Genomic DNA, 25,987 nt, shown 5'->3' on the forward strand with positions numbered 1-25,987 from the left:
AGGTGGGGTTGAAATATTTCACTGGCCCTTCCCATCCCCATAGTTAATTGGACATGTGATAAACACAGCAGTTTGATTTTCTGCCTGAAACTGTTCAGCTCCAATCCAACTGGACTACTACATGCTGCTGAATCAAGTTCAGGTAATTTATTTATATATATATATATTATATATATAGTTGTTATCAGGCTATATAAATACAAAATCTGTATAAAGTTCCTGTGTACACTTTATAAGTGTAAAATGATGATTTTGCAGCATTCCTCTAAATCCTTAAGTGTCTTGAAGCAAAGCTTGCCATAGCTATGTATCAGGTAGTACTTCTGTTAGGCTATATATGAAGAAAATACCATGCCTAGAGGGCTGCAGCATTATTTCTTATAGCTTAACAATAAACCAGTTTTCCGTTGTATAAAGACTTTAAGGGCCAGCAGTAGGATATAAGAGCTTAAGCGCAGATGTTCAGTGGAATGGCAGATACAGTGTGAACCCATTCCAATAAATAAAATACTATAATTTTAGTTTGTACAATGTTACAAAATGATTCTACATCACCTCAATTATTATTTTTTAAATCATTTTAATCATTTCCCTAAATATTATGTAGGCTAATGCAATGGACTGGATAATAATATATTTTTCCACAATATGTGTGTTTGAAACTGTGCTTTTTATGCAAAATGTCAACAACCCCAACCCTTTCCTTTAGCAGAATGGCAAATCAGGTGGAAAGACTCCTTGTTGCTTTAATGTCATGAACTATTCAGGAAAGGCAGAGAACTTGAAAACAGTATAACTTGTAGAGCACTGCTGATTAGTTGCCCATGTTGCAGTTGAGAAGGAATTAATGCTTCTTTGAATTAACATTGTTTAACTGAGCATTTTCAACTCATCATTGTAAAGGGAAGATGTTAACATCTTTCTGATAATTATGTCATTGGATTTAAAAATCATTTTCAGCTGCTCGTGAACAGCTAGTCACATGGCTACATAGCGATTCAAGTGTTTAAAGGAAGGACAAATTAAATGACTGATTCTAATAGGCTGATTTGTTTATACCATTAAACAAACTGATGTTGTTTTCTTTTAGGAGGACTAAAAACATCCCTTTATCTGCAAATAGACAATGTCAGACACTTTTTTACCCACAAGCTGCACATTAGTAATAATAATTCTAAGGTTCAGAGATAGGGCGTAAAATGTTTATAAAAAAAATAAACAAAAAATAAAAAACTGTCTGATAATTTTTGTTTTAAACGATATTAAAACCGATATTACATTTTTACAATTTTCAACATTTTAAGACATTTTTACATTTTACTTTTTAAGTTTTAAAGTAGAAAGTATTTTAGGCAGTAGATTCAGCCCATGACAGTCTAATGACAGAATGAAAAATGCAACATAACCATTCCGTTAACAAATAAGCTCACTCCCAAATATTGTTGTATAATAAACCTTTGAAGTGGCAATTCATTCTTAAGCAAATTATCTTAAAATAAACTTTGCAACCTGTGAGAAGTAAATTACTTGTTTAAACTAGCTGGGTGCTAGCATGCAATTAATGAGGCAGAATATTTGTTCTGTCTCTGAAAACTACTCTACACGTTTGGTAACAAAGTGGCACTGTGGTTTGGTTCACTGGCTTCCTGATTCTACCAGATGAGATTCAAGATGATGCCCAGCAGCAGCAATGGGAAGAGTCTGGATCTCTCCAGGCTGACAGATGACGAAGCCAAGCATGTTTGGCAGGTTATCCAGAGAGACTTCAGCCTGCGACAGAAAGAAGAGGACAGACTAGGGTGAGACACCCATAATCACATTTATATGGCATTAACATCCAGTACAACCAACTGTAAATATTTTTTTACTATATGCATGCTGTACTGTATCTTGGACATTAAGAAACAGAATCATTGATCTCATCTTCAGATATTCATTGATGGTTTTGTCTGACTATCCCATCATTGGACCCATCTGAATGACTAGCCTACTTACTCATATTGTGGATCTGGTAAACCTTAAGTCGTGTGCTGGTTTTTGCTTACTAAAGGTCTTCTGCAGTCTGTTCATCTGTGATTTATAATTTAACTGAATTTGTGGAATGTCTGTCATTAATTTATTTCTGCTTGAAAATATTTATCTCAGGAACAGTTCCACAGCACTTAGCCTTATGTGAACCCATTTAAAATAAATCTGAAATCATTTACAGCGGATAACTTATTATGAAGAGAATATCTTTAAGTACTGTAGGTTACTTTACTGTTGATACTTTATTAAAGAACCTTCAAACCACCAAAAACATGTATATTGGTGCAATGCTCAAGTATGATTATGTTTGTGTAATGTCAACAACAGAGAAGGATATGAGTACACTTCATCTATTCTGGAAGATCAACTGGCTTTAACCTCTCTATAGTGTGAAAAGTGATTCACTAAAAACATTCACTAAAGTTCAGTTAATTGGCCTTTTTTAATCTCTTTTAAGGAGTAACTTAATGACTCAGCTAGCCAAGAAAATGTCTTGTGAATGCAGAAAGTCGTAGTTATATAACGTACATCTTGTGAGCCTTCTGTCTGGACCATAACCATCCGATTTTTTAATCCTTTTATAATAAGGTCACGGATGTGATCCACAGTCACACTTACAGACATGTGGTACTACTTGTTCACGCCACTTGCATGTCTGTCAAGTATTACATTTATAGGCAATGTTGAAGAAAAAAGCATGTAAAAAGCCATTCCTGTGACAGGCATGATATTCATTCCTATGCTGTCTTTAATTTGTTGTGATGATTACTTTATGTTGTTTGTTAAAAAAAAAAAACAGCAGAATTTTTAAGCTTTAGACTCCTCAGACACTTCATCAACAGGCTGAGCCCATGTATGTCTAAATTCCAGTCATTTTAAAAGAGGTAATAGGATTTGTCTCAGAATTTTGAATAACATCACATGACTGACATTTTTCTCTCAATTCTTTAACAGTTGGAAGGCAAAGGCTATAGCTCAAAATAGTCCCGTGGAGACTTTGTTGTAATTTGGTGATGATAAAAACCTTGGAAATAGGATGTGGTAATGCAATGTTACATTCACTTATGCATTGCAAACTTCGATTTCATTGAATGTTTAAGAAAAAAAACAAGTGCTAATCTAAGCAGATTAATTGTTTAAGGCAATTAGAACTTTCATAATAATTATGTTGTCTGTTACTATATTTCTGTTTCATGTTCAAGCACTATGGCTTAATTAGATCTAATTCACATATTCAAAACCAAGAACATGGTTATAAAATAAGGGGAAATGTGGGGTGAAATATGCATGGGGAGAAATATTATTGAAAAAGATACAAAAACTATATATTTTTTTTACAAATTTTAAAAATAGTTCTTCTCTAATCTTCTCTAGTTTCATGTGTCTTTTATGAATTGATTATGCTGTAATGTAAGATATTTGACTTACATGTGGTGCTTTTAACTTTTGCCAAATAAAAGTTGAAAGAGCCACAGGCACATAACCATTCAACATGTGGAGGAAAGCTCTTAGCTGGTTTCTTCTTAAGAAGAGCAGCTTTAGCAGAAATTACTTAAATATCCAATTTTTAATGCTACACAGCTGTGATACAGAGAGGTCATTGTGCTAGAAGGCCATCACTTTGGCCATAAAGCTTGAAACCTGGCACATTAAGAATGGAGGTTTTCAAAAGAAGACTAGAGACCATTGGATAGAATGTGGAGTCATTTCCTCTCTCTCTCTCTCTCTACACTGACTTGTGCTGATGATCTAAAGCAATCTGGGCCTAGTTGTTCAAAAGAAATTCGATCGGATTGATTTCATCTATCGGATTGAATCAAATCTTGAAAATGGGTTGTTTAAAAGGAAGAAAAAAAAGGTTTTTGAAATCGGATTTATAATAAAGTCTTGGTTTCTGAATAAAACTTTCAATATGTGTTGTTCTAAACATTTTAGTAAGATTGGGATACCTTAAAAAAAAAAAAAAAAAAAAAAAAGGATTATCCTGAAGGTAGATTCAGAGTGGATTTTAGGAACAAAATGTAATAAAACATTAAAATTGGTCCAATATAACAACATTTGTATCATGTATATAGTCTGTACACTTTTATATTTTGCACTTGATTTGTTATAAAGTGATAAAGTCGATAGACATAGGTGACCTTTTATTATTTCAGTGCAGTAAAGTATCAAACAAAAAAATAATTATTTAACTGTAATTTATTATTACTAGCCTCCAAGCACCACAAGCTACACCCCAAAGCAGAACATCAGAGCGTCGGATTTTGTGGCCTGCTGCCAACAAAGAGTCAGTGTGGCGACAGTTTGATGAAGATGTTGATGCAGCCCTTGAAGCAACAGCCAAGGGTGGTGTGGACCAGAGGCTCCAACCCATGAGCACGTTAATAATCAGCATCGCTTCAGTAAAGTTTGGCGGCAAAGAACAACGCGCCACCAAGACGTCTACTGCGGCATCAATTCCGAACTGACGAGAGGTCAAGATTACCCAACACAGACAAGAGCTGAGGACACTCAGGAGCCAGTACCGAAAGGCAAGCGAGGAGGAGAAGGTAGCGCAGTGCCTTCATTGCAGATCCATTCGGTTTTACAAGGAAGCTGCTGGGAGAGAAACGCAGTGATCAACTCTCATGTCCTGAGGAGGATATCAACCGCTATATCTGCAACACCTACAGCGATGGCATGAGGGAGCAAGACTTTGGTCACTGTGCAGCCCTTATATGCCCACCTGAACCTAGCACCCTCTTTAACGTCGACGAACCCACCCTTAAGGAAGTCAAAGATGTCATCAAATCTGCCAGAACATCAGCACCGGGCCCAAGTGGAGTCCCATACAAGGTCAAACACTGCCCCAGGCTTCTGGAACGTCTTTGGAAGATTCTAAGAACCATCTGGAGAAGAGGGAGAGTACCTCAGCAGTGGAGATACGCAGTAAGCGTGTGGATTCCCAAGGAGGAGAATGCAAGTAACATCGAGCAGTTTAGGACAATCTCCCTCCTTAGTGTTGAGTGCAAAACCTTCTTCAAGATTGTTTCCAAGATCGTCTAATGGGATTTCTCCATAAGAACACCTACATAGACACCTCGGTGCAGAAGGGAGGAGTCCCAGGGGTCCCAGGGTTTATTGAACATACAGGGGTGGTGACACAGCTGATCAGGGAGGCACAAGAGGGCAAAGGGGACTTGGCAGTGCTGTGGCTGCACCTTGCCAATGCTTATGGATCGATACCACATAGATTGGTGGAATTGGCCCTGAGCAGATACCACGTCCCAGAGAAGATTCGAAATCTCATCCTTGACTATTATAACAACTTTAGTCTTAGGGTGTCCTCTGGGACTTCAGTATCGGAGTGGCATCGTCTGGAGAAGGATATCATTACAGACTGCACAATCTCTGTGTTTCTGTTTGCACTGGCCATGAACATGCTTGTGAAGTCTGCGCAAGTGGAATGCAGAGGTCCACTGTCCAGATCTGGCACCCGACAACCACCGATTAGAGCATTCATGGACGATCTCACGGTTACCACAACCACAGTGCCCGGATGCAGGTGGCTTCATCAAGGCCTCGAACAGCTCATCACTTGGGCAAGAATGAGCTTCAAGCCCATGAAATCCAGGTCCTTGGTCTTGAGGAAATGAAAAGTAGCTGATCAGTTCCGCTTCATGCTGGGAGACACCAGAATTCCATCAGTGTTAGAAAAACCAGTGAAGAGCCTGGGCAAGCTCAACCTGAAGGACACCACTGCACGGCAGGGTACCAGCGATGACCTCAACACATGGCTCTCGGCAATGGACAAGTCAGAACTTCCTGGTAGGTTTAAGGCCTGGATCTACCAACATGGCATCCTCCTTCGTCTCCTCTGGCCACTGCTAATCTACGAAGTCCCAATTACCACCGTGGAGGGCTTTGGGCGGAAGGTCAGACGATTTCTGCGCAGGTGGCTGGGCCTGCCATGGAGCCTAAGCAGCATTGCTTTCTTTGGCCATAACATCCAGCTACAGCTTCCCTTTAGTAGTCTGGCAGAGGAGTTCAAGGTCACCCGAGCCAGAGAAGTCCTGCTCTACCGAGACCCTGGTGGGCACGGTGGCTACTGGGCGGGCCGGGCTTGGTAGCAATCCCAAGCCGTGCTACAGCAAAGCCAGAGGAAAGGAGAAGCGGAAGCTTATCCAGGAGAAGGTACGAGCCGAGGTGGAGGAAGCTCGTTTCAGCAGAGTGGTGGGCATGTCCAAGCAGGGGGCCTGGACCAGGTGGGAGCATACAGCTGGCTGTAAGATCACCTGGGCAGAAATCTGGAAAGCGGAACCACACCATTTTAAGTTCTTGGTCCAGTCAGTGTATGACATCCTCCCTAGCCCTGCCAACCTGTTCACCTGGGGCCTGGTGGACTCACCTGCTTGCCAACTCTGCCAGAAAAGGGGATCATTAGAGCATATCCTCAGCTGATGCTCAAAGGCCTTGGGAGATGGGCGTTATCGTTGGCGCCATGACCAGGTCCTGAAGGCAGTAGCAGATGCCATCTGCACTAGCATTAACATCAGCAAGCAGCATCATCGAACCAAGTATGTAATTGCCTTTGTCCGTGAAAGAAAGATAGAAAGACCCAAGGGGGCCTGCTCACAACAGCAAGAGACTGGCACCTCCTGGTGGACCTAGGGAGACAATTGAGGTTCTCAGAAACCATTGCAGTTACATCATTCTGACCGAACATGGTCTTGATGTCCGCGGCAAACAAGCAGGTGGTGTTACTTGAACTAACTGTCCCCTGGGAAGATCAAATGGAGGAAGCCCAGGAAGGGAAGAGGGCCAAGTACGCTGATCTGGTAGCTGAGTGTCGGAGGAAGGCCCGCTGTGAGCCTGTTGAAGTGGGATGCAGTAGCTTCGCAGGCCAGTCTCTACACCAGGTCCTGGGACTCTTAGGGATTTATATTCAAGTACTTACTGTGTATTAGTTTACAAAGACAATCATCAGAGATGAACCAGTAAAGAAGTTTCTAACAACTGCATCCCTTATTATTGCATGTATATTTGTTTGTTTGTATTTACTTGTCATGGGTCAGATGAGGGTCTGACTGTTACGCCTAATAATAAATTGAAAATGGAAGGGGATTTGGGTGAGCCATTCCATGTTGCTTTGAAAAACCGGAACAAAAGTTAAATGGTTTATCTAAACTAAAATGTTTACCTACACCGGTAACACTTTATTTTACAGTGTCCTTGTTACATTATGTTACATGTACTTACCATAGTAATAACAGTCAATTATGCATAATTACATACAAGTAACCCCTTAACCAAATCCTAATCCTGCCCTAGCCTTTAGTAAGTACATGTAGTTGCTTAATATTACTCAGTACTTAAATATATAATTACACTGTAACAATGACACCTTAAAATAAAGTGTAACCCCTAGACCTACTGATTTCCAGATATATTATTCTAAAATTACACTTTTTAAGAATTGGGCGTTTATCAGCTAAAACCCCACTTTGCCCATTTACAAACTAAAAATCTGTATTTGATTCCAAGCTAAATTTTCCATGTGATGCTGAATTTACAATGCCATTGTTAAATATTTATGGCACTGATTGAATATTTTTAGACAACTGTAATGAATATTTAACAAAAAAGTTATGTTATGACTTTCAATTACTGATTATAACAAGGATTTTGGATACTTTTTGGATACTTTTCCCCTCTGATCTGAACTGATTCAGAGACTGATTGATTGGTTGATTGACTGATTGATTGATTGATCGATCAACCGATCCAATGGGTGCCGCTAGAACACATTCACACACACAGCAGAATTTTGAATCGCCACAGGTCAAGATATTTAGCATGCCAAATATCTCACATGGGTCGGCGATTCTCTCAGATTGCGTCTTTGATAATTCGCTATGTGATTGTCACTCACATGAACGAGCACTGATTTGCCTATGATTTCGTGCTTTTGTCGGCAATCTCACAAAACCTGTCGGCGAGTGAAAATCGGGCCTAAAATTGTTCAGTGTGAACAGCATAATAAATATGCTTTGGCCACTACAAACGATAATGAACGAAACTAAGAAAAACTGAAAAAGTTATTTTTAAATAACCATGCAAGACACCTAGCTGTTATTAAAGGAGAAGTTCACTTTTAAAATGAAAATTCTGTCATCATATAATCACCCTCATGTTGTTTCAAACCTGTATGAATTTCTTTCTTCTGCTGAACAGAAAGGAAGCTATTTAGAAGAATGTCAGTAACCAGACAGTTTTTGGGTCCCATTGACTTCCATAGTATATTTTTTTCCTACTATGGAAGTCAATGGGACCCAAAAACTGCCTGGTTACTGATATTCTTCTAAATATCTTCCTTTCTGTTCAGCAGAAGAAAGAAATTCATACAGGTTTGAAACAACATGAGGGTGATTATATGATGACAGAATTTTCATTTTAAAAGTGAACTTCTCCTTTAACACCTGCTATTTCGTTCCGAAAATGTTTAATGACATGTTTAATAATTATTATTACTATTATTATTTTATTATTATTTTTTATTTTTTTGCTGTAAACTTTTATAATTACATCATTGGCCGTGCGCTGCAATGGAGGAAGAGTCTGTCCAGCGCTGACCGTATGCGTGGCGATGATGCTGTGTCTAATATCAGTGATATTCTAGCAGTTTCGTCAAACGATATTTCATATTTAAAATACGTAATTTTACTTCGTCGACTGCTGTTACGTTACGATTTGGACAAGAGACCACAACTTAGTTTTACACACCTCAATGAAAAGAATCAGCATGTAAGCCATGTGAATCTCTCTGTATGCAGGGATCTCAAGACCAAAATACTGAAAGAGGATACAAAGAGAGAGCTGCTGGAAGATCAGCCTAAACTCAGTGATTCCCTCTGCATCCGCTGTCTGCAGCCCTTCAAATTCCTTGTCAACAGCAAGCGCCAGTGTCTGGACTGCAAACTATTTGTCTGCAAGTCCTGCAGCCGTTTTAACAAAAAGGACCGCGGATGGGTGTGTGATCCATGCCATATGTCCAGGTGAGCACCTGACAGACACATGCCTGTGATTTCTGATTTGTATCCTTATATAAAGGAGCAACACACAGGACATAAAACAATCATTACGAATACGTAAAAAAATAAAATAAAAAAAAACGTGTAAATTGTCACATTCAATACAGTGGGACAATTTATGTAAGAATGGGTTTTTAAACTATTCTGCTTATGTTTCATGTAGGCTATAAGGCCCACGTTTTATACTGTTTTTTTTTTTTTATACATATTGTTTGAATGCTTTAATTGATGACTCATCCTCACCAGTTCTGCTTGCACTTAACTAAACCACAACCATAAAAAAGTTCACTTCCTATAAATAAACTTTATTTAAAAAAAAAAAAAAAATAAAAAAAAAAAAACTTTTATGAATTTTCACTTATGCTGTATATGTACTACTCTAGCAAACTTTATTGATACAAATGTGGATTTGTGAATATTGTTGGCCAGTGTTGGTGGGTTAACAACATTCTTTAGTCTTACATTAACACTATTAATTCACAATAAAGCATGACCTCTCATGTCTTATTGCTTAAGTAAATTATGTTGTATGTAGAAGAAACAGAAGAACCAAGTAGAAATTACATCACAATACTGGTGGTAGATCCAGCCTATGAAATGACAATATTTTTTAATGATCATCACACTCTCATGGCAGTAACTATTTTATATTATGGCGAATTGGTCGAATTTTGGTGAATATGATCTCATTTGTTCTTTTTCGTACAATCCTCTTATACCCCACCGACGGTTAGGTTTAGTAGTTGACCTTTATGCTTATGTTTGTTTTCTAAAATAATCATACGTTTCAATACAAATTACGTCATACAAATTCATATAAAATCACCACCTCTTAAAATAGTTATGTTTTCTCATGAAATCGGGTTGGATTGACTGAATAAATTTTGTTTTTCTTGTTTTTTATCTTTGTTTCTACAGAATCCTTAAGATTGGAACTCTGGAATGGTTCCATGAGAATGTACGCACTCGCTTCAAGCGTTTTGGCAGTGCAAAGGTCATGAATTCACTTTTCAAGAGGCTGAACAGCGACCGTGCCTGCTCTCAAACTGACCTGAGAGGTAGCCTGTTTAAGGTCATTCCATGAGACTCGAAACCTTCCCATTATATACTGACCCTAAAAGTGGAATCATGCGCATCAAGCAATCTTGATCATCACATATGAACTTAATTCTTTAGTTTAATGAACAAGAATTTGCTCATTTGTATGTACTTATATACGCTAGGGTCTGGGGATCCGATTTTGTTTCACAGAGCTTGGACTATCCTGAGCTGAGATATTGAGGTTTCCATAAACATCCGTAAAACCCAAAATTTGTTGTGGTCCATGACACAAAGATGGTCCCATGTGGTTAAACCAAGTAAAAAGAAAAAAAGGTGGTTTTCCAATACCAATACATAGTAGAGGTAATCACTCCCAAAAAAGTCAAATTAAATGAAAAATGGTCAAGCAACCTCCATTAGACCACTTAAGATGGATTGACCCGCAACTTTATCCTCTCATTGTAAATTGCATCTTGTAGGACCTGTTCCAAGCACTCAGGTTAGCATGCTGCATTCTATTTATTTCTACAGATTGAATTCTAATAGAAAAACTATCCGTTTAGAAAGTCAGTTAGTTATTACAAAATGAGATTTGATTCTTACTGTGTCATCTGTTAATGGAAAACAATTTTTGAAGCAATGTCTGACAGATGACTTACAGCGGAACACTGAAGGCAGAGCTTAGAGGAGAGAGGCCCTCATAACTTTGAGGGATTTAGTGAGGGATCCAGGCGGAGAGAGAGAGAGAGAGAGAATTGGCTGGGCCGAATCATCCATGTGATTTACTTTACACAGTCACATGTCTTCTTTTTCTCAGTGCCTGGACCCGAGTGTCTCTCTTTTATCCAATTTCCTGAATACAGAGCTCAGCAAGAAAACATTGCTGTTTGGGTGAAATGAGATTAACAATGTTCCATACAAATATGTTACAAAAAGATGTTCTAATTATATAATGTTTAAGGGTGGGTCACACTGGTGAATAAATGCCAACAAACACCAACACAATACTTGCTGTTTGAATTGAAATGTTGGGAAATTTAGGCTAAATGTTGTGTTCATACTACTCCAGAAAACAACAACGTGGTTAAAACACCGATCCAGCAAAAGCCCAACAGCCATTGATATTTGGTGTTTGGTAACTAGTGTAGTGTGGCAGTGTGACCTAGCGTAAGTTGAAGCCACTATTTAATTGTTTTGCTTTCTGTAACCAATCACAGCTCATTTTCTTTCTCTTGTCTCTCTCTCCCCCACCCCCATCACATAGAGCCTCGAGACGATGACACGCACAGCATGCCTGAAGTTCACAGTGAGTTTAAAAAAAAGTCCTCTTTCTTTGTGATATAAACATTATTAAGTTGAACACTGATGTCATGCAAGAATCTAAAGTAATCAGTGAATGTCTTTCATCTGTCCAAACAATACAGCAGCCATCTGCTCTCACATTATCTTTGATTTAATAAGGCAGGGAACATGGAGAGAAAAAAAAGTTTGTAAGAAAAACACCTTACATAGCCATGAAAAGAACTGAACACAGACGCACTGGTTCTTTTACAGGAATTAACAATACATATATTTTCTGCTGTCCAGTACAAGCCAGTTGTTCAGATTTGCACATTCCCTGTGAATATTTTATAGGGGGGGGGGGGGGGGGGGGGGTATCCATATATACAATACAATTTCAAGTAAATGTATTATGTTTTAAAATAATAGCTGTAAACAGTAGTTTTGTGAGCCCATGACTATAGCTATATGACATTTTAAACTAATTTTTAATTTCAGGAAACATGCCATAGGATTTCATTTAATTTATTTATAATTTACAACCCATTCTAAATGATGCATCAAGGATTTACTTTGTCATTCTCAGTAATATAGGTAAATCTGATCAGTGTTATCCAGCAATATAACAGTACCTGAAAACATATTAAATAATTCCCTAATTCTTCTCTATTATAGGGTACTTCTCTATCTGACAACTTATATATTTGGAGCTATAAAAGAGGACAAATCACAGAGAAAGTGTTTTAAACCTACACAAAATGAAAAACATAAGTTTGAATATTAGTTAAATTGTGTTTGAACATTAAGACTTGTTAATTACTACAGTGTTTCTTGTCTGATATCAAAGGATTCATATTTATTACTCTTGTCATCCACACAGCTGGCTCTCTGTTTAACCAGGAAGATGAGCAATCTGAGAGGGCTGACAGACGCCACTTCAGCCTGGTACTGTACCATCCCTTAAACATCAGAAACTGATGTTATTAGAGCACAGGGAAAACCAGAGGCAGGACCAGTGCGCATTATAGCGTGTTAGCAACAGTAAATCTTAGTGTCTAAAACAGTGTCTACAGTCTAAAACAGTAGTGCAAGATCGCCCTCTGCTGCTCAAATCTTATTTTAGTTTAAAAGGGTTAGTTTAGTTTAGTATTTGAATATGGCCTGAATTTTCCCTTGTTCTCATTATATGATTTTGACTCTTAACATTGTCACCTGGAGGTGGTTTTGTAATTCTACAGACAGAAAGCCAGTTTGAAGGCCATGCTCAGTCCTTGTCTAAATCTGTCTATCTTAATCTCTTTGTTTAGTTTTATGGGCCTTTGAGAGTAGGCTAGACAGGGAAGTAAAGAGAGAACAGAATTTGGGCATGAAGCAGGTCAGATCCGAACCTGCATGAGCACATTTACTATCCACTCTGCCAGACAGTGAAACCTTTTGTATAACCCTTCTGTACTAATCATAGTACAGCTATTGCTTATAGAGAGATTCTGTAGATCTGTGTTTAAGATGGATGGATGGATGGATGGATGGATATAGATAGATAGATAGATAGATAGATAGATAGATAGATAGATAGATAGATAGATAGATAGATAGATAGATAGATAGATAGATAGATAGATAGATAGATAGATACAGTAGATAGATACAGTAGATAGATATTGGAACTACACTGTTACTGTTTTTATGGTTGAGTTTAAACCAAAAACAAACCATTTTCTTTCTCTCTTAAGATGAGAAAAGGCAGACGGCTTCTTCCTGTTGATCCTCTTGAATTTAATATTGGCTTTGAGAACTCCGCTTATTCCCAGCCTCCCATACTTCTGGTTCGTATGTTCTGTTCTTGCACATCTGATGTCAGAAATAAGCAAATATTGTGAACATATAATATAGCAAACACTGAAATACTGAAGTGTGCAAGAAAACACTACCACACTCTGTTGCCACAAAAAGTACCTTAAATGGCAGTGCCAGCTGCTTTGTATTTTAAATTGTTAGGAAAAATACATTAGATAGGCAAATAAAGAATAAATGGTAGCAGTGGTGTGAGAAATTTGTGATTTGTCCAACCAGTGTGCTAAACAAATGCTGTAAAGTGCACCTGCTGAGTATTTTCTGATTGTTAACAGTGATAAGACTTGTGTTTAAATCTTGATTGTTTCTTCACTGAAGCAAATCATCACAAAATTAGTCAAGCCAAGGTTAAAATGACAGCTTCTGGGTTTGTTTCCTTTTTATTTCAGTACAGACTCTTGTGAACTCTACTGAATTGTATACTAGACAGTATTTAGGTAAAATAGTACATTTGATTTAATTTGGTAAATTATGTTAACATTTTTAAGCACATGATTTCAGGTCAGGTCAGTGCTATATGTGACCATATCTTTTTTAATAATTCATTAAATAATTTAGTATTATTTAATCATTTATTATCATAATTTTTTTTATTCATTTCTAAAGTATTCAGGTAGCCAAGAGAAAGTAACCCAGAGTAAGGACTCCGGAAATGAAGACAACTGGTCCACAACTTTTAAGCAGAATAGAACTCATGGCAGAGGTGATGAGATGAAGGACATATTGCAAATCAGCCAGAGAAGTCTGGACAAACCCTCTCATTTTGGTAAGATGTGCTGTCCGTTTCAATTTCCCTTACAGATTTCTGAGGATGTACATTTTTCCAAGACTCTGTAGAGGTGAATGGGTTTCCCCTTGGGGCCATCCAATGTTTTTTTCCTACTGTCAGTGAGGTTTAGGCTACTTTGTGCTGGGAATATAAACCTAAGACACTATAAACGCAATACTACATTTTAAAAACAAACAGAAAAATTCAGGAATTGAACAAACAGGACAAAATCTTTGCCTGGACTGGTGGATAGACTCATAAATTCCTCTTTATTTCATTTCAGTATTTACATTGAAAAAATTTGTTTGCTCTCTGTAGATGACTGCACACCATACCTAGAACAGAAGATGACAAAATCTCGTTCCCTCTCCAAGATGAGCCTCTCTTCAGCTGGCAGCGCTAACTATCACCTCCACCGTGAGCTTTCTTACAGCCTGGAAGACTCGGAGGATGATGATGAATCTGAGATGCATGTCATATACAGTCCTGCCCTACTTAGAGACCCCTCACCACATGAAGTTCCTCCACAGGTAGTAAAAGAAAAATCATGACAAACATCTTGGTAATGATCACCTGTCAAACTGATGTGACATTTGTTGACATGTGACACTTTTACATCTTTGTTCAAATGCAAAGCTAAAGAGACTTAACATCCATTATACTATTATAACCTATTGTGGCTTCACAGTTTTCTTTTAAATGCAACACATACAGTACATTTTGTATCTCTATGACTAGATTTTTGAGCTCAACGAGCGTATGTCAGCAATCGAGACTCTTCTGAGCCGTTTGGAGCAGAAAATTACCTTACCGGTAATTGGGGGATCAGCAGAGCTGGTAAGTTTAAAGTAAATTTGCGTACCCAACAGGTTATTATTTTAGGTTAATGAAGTGTCTTATGCTTGCCAAGACTGCATTTGTTTGATCAAAAATACAGTGATTTTGCATATTACATATTGTAATATTACAAATAAATGTTTTATATTTTATTGTAAAGGTTACATTTTCAGCATCCATTACTCCAGTCTTCAGTGTTACATGATCCTTCAGAAATCATTTTAATATGCTGCTTTGGTGCTCAAGAAACATTTCCTATTATTATCAATGTTGAAAACAGTTGTACAGCTTAATATTTTTGTAGAAACCGTGATAGATTTTTTTCAGGATTCTCTGATAAAAAGAACATTCAATTCAATCATTTAAATTCATTCAATCATTTATTTGTAAGAATGTAAGTCTTTACTGTCACATTTGATCATCCTTGCTGAATAAAAGCATAAATGTCTATAAAAATTGACCCTAAACTTTTGAATGTGTGCATTTATACATTGCTATAAAAAAAAACAAAAAAAACAAAAAACATTTAGTAGCATCCTTTATTGGTTTCACCCACAAAAGGATAAACGTGTCATCAACATTTCTGAATAAGTCCATGAAATATAACTTAGCATCTCTGAAACACTTGTATCAAAAGGGCCCTCCTGACTTTAAATCCTCATGTAGTTCTTCTGCTCTCCCTTTAGGTTGAGCAGAAAGAGGAGGATCTGTCTCCAGCTGACTTAGAGGAGCTTGAGCTAAGAAAAAAGCTTGATGAACTTACTGAAAATATAAGTGACAAAGGCCTATCGTCTGATGAGGAGGATGCAACGAAATCTTCAGAGGACTCCCCAAAGAAAGGGGCCCTTTACCATACTTCAGCTATGAGAAATGTCAGGCATGAGTGGCCTCTTGAGGTTGAGTGGGTAAGAGAATGAGATCTAGCAGCAATAATAGCCTGTTAAACATGGTGTGAATTTTTATTTATATTTCCTTACAAATGTTTTAGTTCAGCTTTGACTTGAACCCACTCTGCTGTTCTTAATAATTTTGATGTGTTTCTAATTCTATACTCTAGAAAGCAAAGCCGAATTTACATAAATCCTTTAAAAAGCAGAAGCGAGTGAATTCCTTTGAGTTTAGTAACACGACCAGCAGTGAACTGTCGCAACTGGAGGGTAAAGTTGCAATGGCAGCCGCCAGTGTCCAGAGCACTCAAAGCGGGGTACGCCACCCAGTCTAAACATCAAAATGTACTCCAAAATGCACTCCAATTCAAAAACTTCCCATATCTTGCCAAAGTTGTCTGTTAAAAGTTGCTTATTTCTTACTTCAAGGTTACAGACATTCAGAAAAGAATTGCTGCTTTGAGTGCTGCAGGGATGACAGTGGAGACGTCCCGTAGACGGGTATGTGGAGATCCAGCTGCTCACAGTCACATATTCCTGTTTAGATTTGCATGACCTTGTATATATATAATTAATATTTTTTTGTTTTTGTTTTCTTTTCTTTTTTAACACAATCGAGCAATATATAGCAACTTCAGAAAGAGGCTAAATATAGTTTTCTGTTCTTCCCTTTTTCATTCAGGCTCCTCAGCCATCAAGGATGTTGCATGAATTTCCAATTAGTAAGAGCAATTTTATACTGCATTTTCGATAACATGTAATCTGTCATTTACTCAGTCATCTTTGTATTGTATAAAATGCAAAGAGCTATGATTTATTTTGCTCTTCTTTTGCTACACTTGAAGGAATAGTTCACCCAAAAATGAAAATTGTCATCATTTACTCATTTACTCACCCTCAAGTTGTTCCAAAGCTGTATGAATTTCTTTCTTCTGCTGAACACAAAAGAAGATATTTTGAAGAATATGGGTAACCAAACAGTTGATGGGCCCCATTGACTACTATGGGTTCTTTCTCTTTTTTCTTTTTTTTCTTTTTTCTTCAGACTATGGAAGCCAGTGGGGCCCATCAACTGTTTGGTTACCCATATTCTTCAAAATATCTTCTTTTGTGTTCAGCAGAATAAAGAAATTCATACAGGTTTGGAACAACTTGAGGGTGAGTAAATGATGACAGAATCTTCATTTTTGAGTGAACTATCCCTTTAAATATGTTGCAATTACATAACAAAATATAAAACCAAATTGCATTTATTTTAAATATAGCACAGGCTTTTTAAGCAAAACATTTCACAAACTGATTTTTGTCCAGTTTTAGATTATAAAACAATAGACATATTGTTTAAAATGAAAACACATAAAGATGGCTACCACAGTTCCTAGATACAAATCCCAATTTGTGATATTAGTTTTATTTCTTGATTCCTCTTAATATATTCTAAACCACACACAGTGATTTTAACGCATAAACTGATAGCAATCAGGTCTGCTGCTCAGTCTCTGGAACAAATGGACTACCCATCTCCTGTGGTCATGAAAGGGCCTATGAAAAATCTTTTTTGGTTATAATGGGAGCTGTAATGAAATTGATTAAATTTCTTTTTTAGAAAGTCACCAAAATCTCTTTGCTACTGGTCAGTTTTTAATCAAAATCCACTCAGGATTCATGTAAGGGACATCATGAGGTCTTGTGTACTAATAATGTTCTTTTTGGTTTCTCTAAAGGAGGCAGCAATGGAGCAAGATCTTTACGGAAGATGCTCACTATGTGAAGCAACTTCAGCAAGTTAGCGTTCTCTACATATTTTTAGTGGGCCATGATAGAATAAACACACATTAACATATTTCATGTTAACAAAGTCAGCTGCAAGGGCTTGTGTGCTGAACTCCTAGCTAAATAATATATAATTAATACCTGCTTCAATCTTTAATTAGATGAGTGTCAGATTATTCAGATAAATGAGGCTCACCTTGTAGCATTTGCTGTTTCTTAGAATAGAAAATATAAATTATGCACATAATAGTTTTTTTTCTTTACTTAATAACTGCTGTCATATTGATAACTCAGTATTTATAATATAGTCATTATTTAATATTTGTATGTAGTTTCCTTTGGTATATTTCCTGAAATATTGTATTTGATATATTTTTAATATTACAAATGTTTGTTTTTCTGCTCATTAAATATCTAAAACCATTTTCTTTTGTCACTTTGTCCTCTGTCAGCGATGTATTAATGAATCAATAACATTGCCAAGATCAATTCCAACATATGCTGGGTTATCCCCCAGTCTTAATATCCACATTACCACTATCTTTTGCATATTTAGGGTAAGGATGATTTGTGTGTACATGTAAGCTGTGTAGTCTTCACCCTCCCCCAGAGGTGATATAAATTGGTGGATCAGGCTATCCAGGAGATAATATTCTCAACCTCTGAGAACGACTCAAGAATGTTGCTTTAGAAGTTTTCATATACTCACAGCTATGACAAGACTATAAGATCACAAATCCTCCGAACAACTCCTACCTTGAAGACACATTTATGCTGCTCCTGCATTAAAGGATTTTTCATCTGACAGTTGAGGAACACAGAAAACCAAGAGGTGAACAGCTTACAACATCCTGTAAGTGTCAATGCATTGTAATTGACAAAATATGATGTAGAAGACTTTAGTTAATTACTTTTTTTAAATTAAGAATCTTGTAAAATGTTGCAGCTTCAAATAGAAAACATTACCGTTAAAATTCTATAAAGATTTGGTGCTATTCTACTAACAGTATATTAGTAAAGGCTGTATTTTGTCATATTTTCTCACAAAGACATTTTTATAGCCATGATTTATATACGTAATCTGCAAAACATGAAACCAAAGTGGCAAGCATTTTTGTCATTTTTATTGTTTAGTGTTTTTAATGGGAAAAAACACTGATTACACATTTGATCCCTGTTTTTTCTGTTGTTGGTTTGCAGGTGACACTTTTCTCTCAGTTCTGGTGATAGATTGGACACTAAGCCATGCTTGAAAAGCTGTGTGCTCTGCTCTGTATCCTTATGCTGTTAGCATGTTTTACCCAGCCAAAACCTCATGATGAGCTTCCATTACGCTCAATGGGGATGAGGGGTACGATTTTACGGATTCAAATATTTTAAATGTTTGCTATAATAATATATAATATCAAATGTAACCTATTATTAATACTATTATTCCCTGTAGATCCGAACATTGATGCCGTTTGGTACAAAGGCAGAGGAATACGACCTGTTGGGAGATTTGGTCGAAGGATGGCACAAAGAGGCAAAGGATCATATTTTGGAAAGCACAGGTTTTGCTATCCTGAGGTCCTGGCTGTAGACTGACAATTCAAATTTACAGATTATTACAAATGACATTAAAGCATCTGCTTATGTTATGTACACACTTATTTTATTATTTGTTCAATGCATTTAATTTCAAAACTATATTATACATATTAATGTATGTGTTAAAATGTGTCATTGTCCTTGATAAACTGTTAACAGACGTAGCTTTGCTTGGTCACTTCATTGTGTTGAAACATTGCTGTTACTGCTACCCTCAGTACAGATAAATGCATGTTCATATGACATTGATGGACAAATCAGACTGACAAATAACAATTTCAAGTATTCTGATTTACACTATTCTAGTATTAGAAAGATTGGTTGATGGAATGTTCAAAATCCATTTAAACTCATAATCTGCAGAAAATGTATAACAGTATGTAAAGCTTATGCAGCTGCATTACAATGTCATTTTTTTACTTGATGACCAACAAACATGAACAAACAGCTGAAGTAGTTATGAGCAGCTTTATCAATGTTTGTTGTCTCAACCATGGTGAGACAACAAAGAAAGAAATCAAACCAAATGAGGTTAATTATGAGGGGAATAGTCAAACTGATGTCACTGGGGAGAAAACGGATAGATTCTGTCTGGTCACAGTTGTTAAAGGCCATATGCATCTGAAAACTGCTGAATCCAAATAAGAGTCTTTGCAAAGACAGTTCTCATGGTCTGTAGATTTGCAAAGCAAACGCACCCTCGGCACATCCAACATTTGGTAATGTCCGTTCACAAAGCACCATTGAGCATTCAATAACAAATTTTATACATTAAAAATGAATCTGCAGGAATGACTTTCAGTGGTGGATGAAAACAGACTTGAGGTAAAAAGTCAAGATGCTCAGCGGTCCAAAGAACGTTTCTGGATCGCCTCAATAACAACATTTTTGAGGAGGGCGATTACAGAACGAGGGTCATCACTGCTCACTACGGCACTGCCCGACACGATCATGTTTGCTCCAGCCTAGGGTTGTTGAAGTAACAAGTAAAGATAAAGATAAAGATGAGTAAAACGCTTCTAATAATTTCTTGCTTTTGTATTCATACACATAAATATGTGAGATGTAAGTGACTTGTGTACCTCTGCACATCTGTGGATGCTGTCTGGGCCGACTCCTCCATCCACTTCAATGTCCAGAGAAGGGAACTGACTCCTGAGCCAACTGACCTGTAGAGATACACAAGCATCTTCAACATTTAATATCGTTGTCTGAGGAATCTAAATGAGAATACTAGAGGCAAAAACACATTTGCATACCTTTGGCATCATATCCTCCATAAACTTCTGACCACCAAAGCCAGGCTCTACTGTCATGACAAGAGCCATATCGATCTGTCTAGCCCATGGTGCCAAATCCTCAACAGTTGTTCCAGGTTTGATGGCAAGACCAACCTGCATCAAAAAATAAATAAATTCATAAGATGGTTGTTACATCTTTTACTATGAGTAGCAATTGTTCTAGGACAGGTTTATAAAAAATTTGTTTTCATTTTCTCTACTTCTACAGTCGCTAATTTCATGTCCAAGTGAAAATCTTACAAGTCTAATTCAAGCCTCAAGGTTTTTTTTATTTATTTATTATTATTTTTTTTTCAAGCTGCAGTATGTAACTTTAGGCGCTCTAGCGGTTAATAAACAAAACTGCAAAAGTCTTGCGGAAAAACATTGTAGGAGGAGCTACTTCTCTCTGTTTATGTCCTTTATGTCTATGACGAGTCACGAAGGTACTGGGCTACTCCGCAGCGGTACGACCCGTACCAGTCTAAAATAGTCCGAATAGAAACACTTATTATAGGTGTACCATAAGTGATTCAGGATAAGACAAAAACACTGTTTGGAAAATTGATTTTGAAAATTTTTAACACAAAAAAGTTACATTAAATGCAACATGCCTTAACCCCTTAAGCCCATTTTTAGAGTTGTTTTTTTCTGAGTGACACACACAAAACTAAAGACTCATAACTCCAAAACTATAGCAAGGAAAGTTACATTACATCTGGACATTCTCATGCCGAGAAACTGCTGATAAAAGACAAAAATTATATATAATTTTTATTATGATTTTGCATATCTTTCTTATTTGACATGCAATAACTCTGGAAGGAAATAAAGTAGGGGGGGGGGGGGGGGGGGGGGGGGGGGGTAATTCTTTTTCTTTGATGAAGTTCCCCTAACTTCCATCTGGAAGTTCCAAGTTCCAAACAATCAAATGTTGTGGTGATTGCATGAAGTAATCAAAAGTTACAGCATTTGGAACCAAGACAGACTTTTTGTTCAGTCCTTGACGCCCCCTGATGGGCATTTTTTTTTTTTTTTTTTTTTTTTTAATTGTTTGAATCTTGTGTTCAAACTTAAAGCAATAGATTAGGTTCATTTTGGGCTCATTTTAATTGCAATAATATGCCGCAAAAAATTATTTGCCATTTTCAACAATCTGTGAATGTTTCATGAGCTGTATGATGTTTTTGACACATTGCAGTACATTTGCAGTACACTTTTTTTGTACCATTTATCAGCAAATAACTCAGCTCTACTTAGGAGTTAATCAAATTGGCTACATTCATTGTAAAGTTCAGACTCTAAGCTTTCAAATGACACCTATTTTGAGTTTATCAAGGCAGTAGTTTTGAAAAATATGATTATTAAAGATAAAAATCGATTAAAAGCTGAGATTCTAAGCTTGATACATATTTTGTGTTATTCCACGTTTGAAAACAAGCACAGACGGTTCCCGTGAACATTGGGAAACACATTGCATCCTGGAAAGTTGAGAGACATGTTTTTTAGCCAAGTATTCATCACTTCATGAGGAATATCTCGTGATCAACGCAATGATCACGAGATATGTTGTGTTTGGGCTCTTTGTAATCGTGAGACTCTGATTATTCAAAATTCATGCATGTTTCATGGAGTTATGAGCTTAAACGTCACATCAATGCACAATCTATATGCTTCATTGGATGTGCACCTGTGCAGGTTCATGTGTTAGAAGTCCATGAGGAATATCCATCCGCCATGAGTTTGAACTCTTTTTAATCGTAACAATCTGCTACAAATGATGTGCCATTTTCCACAATTTATGCATGCTTCATGGAGTTATGAGCAAAAACACGACATCAGTATTCAAGGCTCTATGTACGCCTGTGCGGGTTAGTGTGTGACAACTCCATGAGGAATATCTTTAGATCTGATAGATGAATTATTGAATTATGCTGAGTTTGGGCTCTTTTTAATCGTGAGTCTACTGTAAATAATGTTGTGCCATTTTCTACGATCTGTGCATGCTTCATGAAGTTATAAGCGAAAACCAAACGCGAGTGCTTCATCAATATATACTGTACTTGGCTACGTGCGTCTGTAGTATTTTTTGTGTTAGAACTCCATGAGGAATATCTTTAGATCTGATTAATGGATTATACTGAGTTAGGGCTCTTTTTAATCGTGAGCTCCTGCTGTAAATAACAAGTTTTTTTTAAATAACGAACCATTTTTTCCAGCAAGGCGGCACCCGGGGGCGATACACTTCGTTTTGGAGGGATTACTGAGCACTCGTTAAGAGCTGAGATTCTAAGCTTTAAAATGATACCTATTTTGAGTTGTTCCATTCAGTACAGTACAATCAAATCAGTAATTTGATTATTTTTTTATTTTTTTTTCGTGTGTGTGTGGGGGGTGGGGTGGGGAGTACACTTCCGGTTTATGTGGTTAAATAAAGAAAAATAAATTCCTCTGTTAGTCAGAAGAGGGCGCCTAAAATCTAAATAATCAGGGCCATAGCATTCAAAGCAGTGTCTGCCTATAATATAAATGTATTAATTAATTCATATTTTTTATTTAATTAATTAGCTTATTTTGCATTTTACATTATTTGTGCTTTTCAGTACAATAGAACATTTTGAGTTGTTAATCATCAGTCATGATCTTTTAAAGACATATAATTTGATATATCTATAAAACAATACTGGTTTTGCAATACTTTAGCACAGACCTTCATGCCGCTCTCTCTGATTTCCTTGATGAGGTTGCCAGGGTTGGCAGTGGCTTCTAGATGGAAAGTGTACTGATTGGCTCCAGCTGCTGCCATGGGTTTCACCCATTGCTCTGGCCTGGACACCATCATATGCATGTCTGTAATAAAGCAAAGAGTAAGCAAAGCCTCCAAACACTACAAGGGTTTATCCAACAAGCAATGTTTATTTAACAGTTCAGAGAGAGTGAAAACATGAAAGAACCCACTTTAGCAGATTATTAACAAAACTGTCCCAAAGAGTATGCAGCTCAAATGCATTAGAAACAAGAGTAGATAAAAATGTTCGAAGACTGGAACCCACCAAAAAATGGATCAGGTCCGATACAGCGTCGTAAACATTCCACCATAGGATGCCCAAATGTGAGGTTTGGAACAAAATGCCTTTAGATGCAAAGATGAAGGAAAGAGTCCAGGGAGGCAGAATTAGATATCTTAACTTCTGACACGATTCATCAACTTTTACTTTTATAACCTCCTATGTATATGTGGCACTCTCCATGAATAGGGTACAAAATAGAGCCTAAAACTTAAAATAAATGGACACCATGGCAGAACGGATAACAGAGTTGCAAATATAGCCAAATAACCTATTACACTAGGGGGGCAAACTAGTTTGGGACCAAATTAATTAATGAATGAATATAAAGTTCAAAAGATTGGGGCCAGAAATATTTTTTTTTGTAAGAAATATACTTTTATTCAGCAAGGGTTCATTAAATTGATCAAAAAAGACAGCATAAAGACATTTATAATGTCACAAAATATTACTTTAAAAAAAATTGTTCTTTTGAACTTTCTATTCATCAACGAATACTAAACGATGACAGTTTCCACAACAATATTAAGCTGTTTTTAACACTAACAAGAATAACAAATGTTTTTGATTTCTCAAGGATCATGTGACACTGAAGACTGGCTTGCTGAAAATTCAGCTTTAAAGAAATATAAATAAATTACATCTTAAAATATATTTAAATAGGAACGTTCTTTTAAACTGTAATATTTCACATACTTATGGTTTCTACTGTATTTAAGTTTTTTGTAAAAAAATAAAAAAATAAAAAATCAGCTTTGGAGAGCATAAGAGACTTATTTCAAGAACATTTAAAAAAAAACTCTTATCGAACCGAAACTTTGAATGTTTAATCTTGGCGGATCTAGTCAACACTTCACTTAAAATCAGGGAGTGGAATAAGATCATTTACTTGTCACTCTGCAATGCTGTACTTCACCAAGATTCTTGTATGTCACAGTTTTGAGGAATGTTACATTTTTGTAATGTGGATGAGTTCATACTGTAGCACTCCTGTGCCAAAATGTGGGACAACTAAATATTCTGGGTTTTTTTTGTTGTTGTTGTTGTTTTTTTGGTAATTAAAATTACTTTTGTATGTTCTTAGTTCTCTGGGCCATTTGATCGCTGTAAGTTAACTGCCTGCAGGTCAACATTAGGTGAGATGAGAAAGTTACATAAAGAATTGCAAACTTTACTCCTCCTCACCCATCCATAACGTCAAGGTGCAGATAATCAGCACCGCACTCCATCATTCGTTCACATTCCCTCCCGAGCTGCGACAGATCACTGCTCAAAATAGACGGTCCGATTTTCGCCGTGGACGCCATGCTGCTTCTGCTCTCTAACTCTGCTACTGCCACTGTTGCACACTTCCGCTATTCACAGATGCATTTCAAAACAAAAGTCATGCGTTATTCCATTACTGCCAGGAAGTGGCGCGATTTGGAAAAAGAAACACCGACGTTTCTTTCTTTTTTTACTCATCGAATGTGGTGGGAATCCACCACATTCGATGAGTCTTTATATTTTGAATTGAAATAATAATAATAATAATAAATTATAGAAAACTTGCATCATTGGGTTGTATTGACATTCTTAAATAGATATATATACATTGCTCTGACTCCTTGTAATGTAGCCTACCTGAAAATTTAGTGGTCTAAAGTGCAGTTGCTTTGACAGATCCTTGAAATATTGAACTGTTTCGCCAACATAAGAGTGGGTTTATTGTTTTGTTATTATTACTGTGCTAATTGTTTTGAGAGCAATTCATTTGGAAAAATGTGTCAAATTGATTGATAAAAACTGTAAATGTAGTCAACATAAACACAGGTTTCACATTATTTTCTGCATGACTCCCGGTCCCATGCTTTTTACAGAACCATTTTTGCTATCTGCAAAACAGGTGTACAGAAGCTTTCATGCTCATGTTTTTGTATCACCTTTGAGCTATAAGACAAATATTTACCTCATAAGATGAACCAGTATTGGCAGTATAGGCTCCTTCTGATTTATGCTTATATGAATTACAGCTTTCACTGATGTAGTGTAGTGTACAGGAGCTCTGATGAGCTTGATTGTTTACAAAAGAACATCCTGAAAGCCTCTCCTTTCCGATCCTTTGAGTCCGGCTGATAACTCGGCCTGTGACGGATATGTCCTTTTCCCATCTCCTCCTCCACCGTCCTTCCATCTCCACAGGAGTAAACAGCTACAATTGTCTACAGAATTGTTTGTCTTCCTGAACTGTTTTATGTCCTTATAGGTCAGGATGCTGTTTAAAAGAGAGAGAAAGAAATGATGACATTGGTAATTAAACCAATGGTGCTCACAAAACATTTCACCTTTACATTTATGAGCTGAAACAGACAATATATTTAAAATATAATTAAGCTCTTATAAAATAAGAAGATTTTAATCTAAATTTGAGAAACAAAAGCATCTGCACAAAATAATCAGGACCACAAAGCACAAAAGTGGGCTTTCAGGAAATAAGAGATACACAACCAAACACTGCATTTCCAATATT

General features: G+C 36.8%; 2 protein-coding genes across 3 annotated transcripts; one reads left to right on the top strand and one right to left on the bottom strand.

Annotated features, from left to right (window-relative positions):
• The first annotated feature begins 39 nt into the window (after positions 1–39).
• Positions 40–17,965, top strand: mlphb (melanophilin b). 2 transcript variants are annotated; one of them, XM_084122285.1, is made up of 16 exons: positions 40–142; positions 1,660–1,799; positions 8,841–9,062; positions 10,017–10,156; positions 11,404–11,445; positions 12,301–12,365; positions 13,154–13,246; positions 13,881–14,040; positions 14,362–14,573; positions 14,782–14,880; positions 15,567–15,785; positions 15,938–16,084; positions 16,197–16,268; positions 16,450–16,489; positions 16,813–16,925; positions 17,492–17,965. In XM_084122285.1, the coding sequence occupies exons 1-16, from the start codon at positions 122–124 to the stop codon at positions 17,555–17,557; spliced, it is 1,851 nt and encodes a 616-aa protein (XP_083978411.1). In that variant the 5' UTR covers positions 40–121; the 3' UTR covers positions 17,558–17,965. The 2 variants fall into 2 exon arrangements, with proteins under 2 accessions (XP_083978411.1, XP_083978412.1); XM_084122286.1 differs by lacking the exon at positions 16,813–16,925.
• Positions 17,966–18,643: 678 nt separating this feature from the next.
• On the bottom strand, positions 18,644–24,827 carry rpe (ribulose-5-phosphate-3-epimerase). The gene is made up of 6 exons (XM_084122287.1): positions 24,664–24,827; positions 23,464–23,543; positions 23,121–23,260; positions 20,390–20,524; positions 20,213–20,299; positions 18,644–20,095 (listed from the first exon to the last, which is right to left on the bottom strand). Exons 1-6 carry the CDS (start codon positions 24,783–24,785, stop codon positions 19,973–19,975), a joined length of 687 nt encoding a protein of 228 aa, XP_083978413.1. The 5' UTR covers positions 24,786–24,827; the 3' UTR covers positions 18,644–19,972.
• Between the last annotated feature and the right edge of the window lie 1,160 nt (positions 24,828–25,987).

Source organism: Abramis brama, assembly GCF_963993115.1.
Source record: "Abramis brama genome assembly, chromosome: 8".
Lineage (NCBI taxonomy): Eukaryota > Metazoa > Chordata > Actinopteri > Cypriniformes > Leuciscidae > Abramis > Abramis brama.